The 4,139-nt window shown below is 46.2% G+C and overlaps 1 protein-coding gene across 1 annotated transcript; it reads right to left on the bottom strand.

The window, feature by feature from the left end:
• Window positions 1-470: 470 nt before the first annotated feature.
• Window positions 471-2,661, bottom strand: LOC135969674 (adenosylhomocysteinase-like). The gene has a single exon (XM_065540209.2). It carries the CDS (start codon window positions 2,573-2,575, stop codon window positions 1,277-1,279), a length of 1,299 nt encoding a protein of 432 aa, XP_065396281.1. The 5' UTR covers window positions 2,576-2,661; the 3' UTR covers window positions 471-1,276.
• Window positions 2,662-4,139: the final 1,478 nt, after the last annotated feature.

Below are 4,139 nucleotides of genomic sequence, written 5' to 3'. Positions count from 1 at the left end.
CTGCAACAGTAAACAGAAAATAAGATGTAAATTAATAATGTAGGAAAATCACAATAATCAGTGCAGGCAGAGATTTGGGAAATTCCCAAATGCCAAGGCATAGAAAGTTGTCAGGCAGTGTTAGTGCCTACATCTTGGTTTCTAAATACCATTCTTCAGTGAAAAGACCTAGGGCTCTATGCACACATGGTTGATTCCAGGACTATGACAGGGAAAGTAGGAGGAGAAGCCTAGAACATCTTGTGGTGCCAGAAAATAAGAAACTGCTTAAATAAAATGGGAATATATCAAAGGACACAAGAGACAACTTTAAGGACCTTACACTGGCCAAATCTAGGATAATATGTGCAACAAATTAAATGATGACAATAATGGGTTATAGCCCATAGAATAAAATAAATACACATGAGTCCATACCAATATAAATAAATAATTGAATATATAAATAAATAGGGAAGAATGGAAAGCTCTTTCTTTTTTTTTTTTTTTTTTTTTTTTTTTTTTTTTTTTTTTTTAGACACCAAGATTTTTATTTACCCACCTTCCTGCTTTCTTTTAACATTATAGGTCAAATTATTCTCTTTTTGACCCAGGGTTGTGATAGGAACCATCTAGTTATAAAGTGGTGGCAGATTTCACGAAATCTGCCTGCATTCATTCGTGTTTTTCTGGCCCCTCTCAACCTCTGGCTGTCACTTCTCTATTCTTTCTCAGTTGCCCCTTACCAGTCTATTCTAACCCCTGTAAAACAGGGACTAAAAGTACTAACCTCATTGTTATGAGGTTTAAGACCCAGCACTAAGCCAGACTCTCAGGAAAATTCAAACAACAGTTCCTCTTTGCCCTTCAATATACCCCCTTCTCATCTGTCGTGGGCTGAGGAACCACTGGATCTGTAAACCAAGCACACAGGTATAAGTCCACAGACCAGGTGAAGGCCTAGATGGCAAAACACATGGGTTTTGTGACTCCACTACTGACTTCGAGGTTAAGGAAGGACTGACTTAGTGCGCTGTTCCAAGACCACTGAGTTCATAGTTCCCTGTGGCTGGGACCTCCATCATGACTGAGGCTTGAGGAGAGGCCTCTGTTCCTGCTGCCACATTTGGAACAGTATGATGGCTGCAGCAGAGGCCAAAAACTGAGCGATCGGCCCCAGAGAGTCGATGGGGGACACTGACAAACCAGTCACAAAGTTGGTGCCATTAGCTCTTAGGGAGGAGAGGCGGGGCCTGGGCAAGGACAGCAGCTGGAGGGTGAAGCGCAGACCTGGCTCTCAGTAGCGGTAGTGATCCGGCTTGAAGGGGCCATCACGGGACATGCCCAGGTACTGGGCTTGCTTCTCAGTCAGCTTGGTCAACTTCACATTCAGCTTGCCCAGGTGGGCTTCAGCCACTGCCTCATCCAGCTTCTTGGGCAGGAAGTGAACCCCAACGGGGTACTTGTCTGGATGGGTCCACAGCTCGATCTGTGCCATCACCTGGTTGGTGAAGGAGTTACTCATCACGAAGCTGGGGTGGCCCATGGCACAACCCAGGTTGACCAGCCGACCCTCAGCCAGCAGGATGATGCGGCGCCCATTCTTCAGCCGGTACCGGTCCACCTGCGGCTTGATGTTCACCTTCTCCACGGCGTTCTCATTGAGCCACTTGACATCGATCTCCACGTCAAAGTGTCCAATGTTACACACAATGGCATCATCCTTCATCTGCTCAAAGTGCCGGCCAAGGATGATGTCAACACAGCCTGTGGTGGTGACAAAGATGTTGCCCTCCTGACAGGCCTCATCCATGGTGGTCACCTCATAGCCTTCCATGGCAGCCTGCAGTGCATTGATGGGGTCAATCTCAGTGATGATGACACGGGCCCCGAAACCCCGCAGGGCCTGGGCACAGCCCTTGCCCACATCGCCATAGCCTGCTACCACCGCTACCTTGCCGGCAATCATCACATCTGTGGCCCGCTTGATGCCATCTATGAGGGACTCCCGGCAGCCATAGAGGTTGTCAAACTTGCTCTTGGTGACGGAGTCATTGACATTGATGGCAGGCACCTTGAGGATCCCATTGGCCATCATCTTGTAGAGGTTGTGGACCCCAGTCGTTGTCTCCTCAGAGACGCCTCGGATGCCTGACAGGAGCTGCGGGTACTTGGTGTGGATGAGGTTGGTGAGGTCGCCCCCGTCATCCAGAATCATGTTGAGGGGCCCGTCCTTGAAGTACAGCGTCTGCTCAATGCACCACAGGTACTCCTCTTCCGTTTCGCCCTTCCAGGCATACACCGGAATGCCAGCCTTGGCAATGGCAGCTGCCGCATGGTCCTGGGTGGAGAAGATATTGCAGCTGGACCACTGCACCTCAGCACCCAGGGCGACGAGGGTCTCAATGAGGACGGCCGTCTCCACTGTCATGTGCAGGCAGCCAGCGATACGAGCGCCCTTCAGTGGCTTGGAGGCCGAGTACTGCTCCCGCATACGCATCAGGCCCGGCATCTCGTTCTCAGCAATGTCCAGGGCCTTGCGTCCCCAGGCAGCCAGTCCGATGTCAGCGACTTTGTAGGGCAGTTTGTCAGACATGCTGGAGGCGCTCCTGATAGAAACAGGCGAAGGGGGCTGGGCCTCAGTCTACGGACACGCACTGGGCGGGCGGCGCCTGGTAGGGCGGAAAGCTCTTTCTTACAGTTGAATTCTAACTAATACATGTAGAATAATAATGGAAAATGGATTATTACCATTTGGCATAGTAACAATTATTTCAGGCAAGAATCATCCATGAATGCTAAAATCAGTGAAAGTATGATGATCCTGTAAACAGAATATTCACAAACTGTTAAAGTATCCCCCCATAAGACACTTATTAATTATAAAGATAAAAAGAGTAACTTTATGATGGAAGAACCTGGGACATACCTCCTTAAATTATCAAAGGTAACACCACCAGTAATTAGACATATTCACATCATATGCCTTCTGTTATAATGCACTTTAAAGAACATAGTCTCAGCTGGGCATGGTGGCTCACACCTGTAATCCCAGCACTTTGGGAGGCCGAGGTGTGTGCATCATCTGAGGTCGGGAGTTTGAGACCAGCCTGACCAACATGGTGAAACCTTGTCTCTACTAGAAATACAAAAATTAGCCAGGCATGGTGGCATGCGCCTGTAATCCCAGCTACTTGGGAGGCTGAGGTAGGAGAATTGCTTGAACCCAGGAGGCGGAGGTTGCAGTGAGCCAACATTGCACCACTACAATCCAGCCTGGGCGACAGAGTGAGACCCTGAGACCCTGTCTCCAAAAAAAAAAAAAAAAAAGAAAGAAAGAAAGAAAGAAAAAAGAACATAGCCTCACTTCTGTGATATTCTTGTCAAAAATACAAAACCTGAATTTAATCATGAGGAAACACTAGACAAACTCAAATTGAGCGATGTTCTACAAAACAATTGACCAGTACTCTTCAAAAATATCAAGGTCAAGAAAAGCAAAGACTAAGGAATTATTACACACTAAAAGTGATATGAAATCAAATGCCACATGTTTTTTTTTTTTCTCCTTTCCAACTTTTATTTTAGAATCGGGGTACATATGCAGATCTGTTACAAAAGTCTATGTGTGATGCTGAGGTTTGGGGTGTGATTGAACCCATCACCCAGGTAGTAAGCATAGTACCAACAGGTAGTTTCCAGTGCTTGCCCTTCTCCCTCTCTCTCCCCAGTAGTCCCCAGTGTCTATTGTTCCCTTCTTTATGTCCATGTGTACCCAATATTTAGCTCTCACTTATAAGTGAGAATATGTGGTATTTGGTTTTTTGTTCCTGCATTGATTCAGTTAGGATAATGACCTCCAGCTGTATTCATGTTGCTGCAAAGGATATTATTTCATTCATAGCTGCATAGTATTTCATGGTATATATGTGTCACATTTTCTTTATCCAATCTCCCATTGATGGGCAACTGGGTTGATTCCATGTTTTTGCTGTTTTGAATAGCTCTGCAATGAACATACAGCTACGTGGGTTTTTTTGGTATAATAATTTATTTTTCTTTGGGTATATACCCAGTAATAAGATTGCTGAGTTGAATGGTAGTTCAACTCTTAGTTCTTTGAGAAATCTCCAAACTGTTCTTCACAGTGGCTGGACTAA

Source organism: Macaca fascicularis, chromosome 2 (genome assembly GCF_037993035.2).
Source record: "Macaca fascicularis isolate 582-1 chromosome 2, T2T-MFA8v1.1".
NCBI lineage: Eukaryota > Metazoa > Chordata > Mammalia > Primates > Cercopithecidae > Macaca > Macaca fascicularis.
Note: the sequence above shows the minus strand (reverse complement) of the source record. Positions and strands in the feature narration are given on the sequence as shown.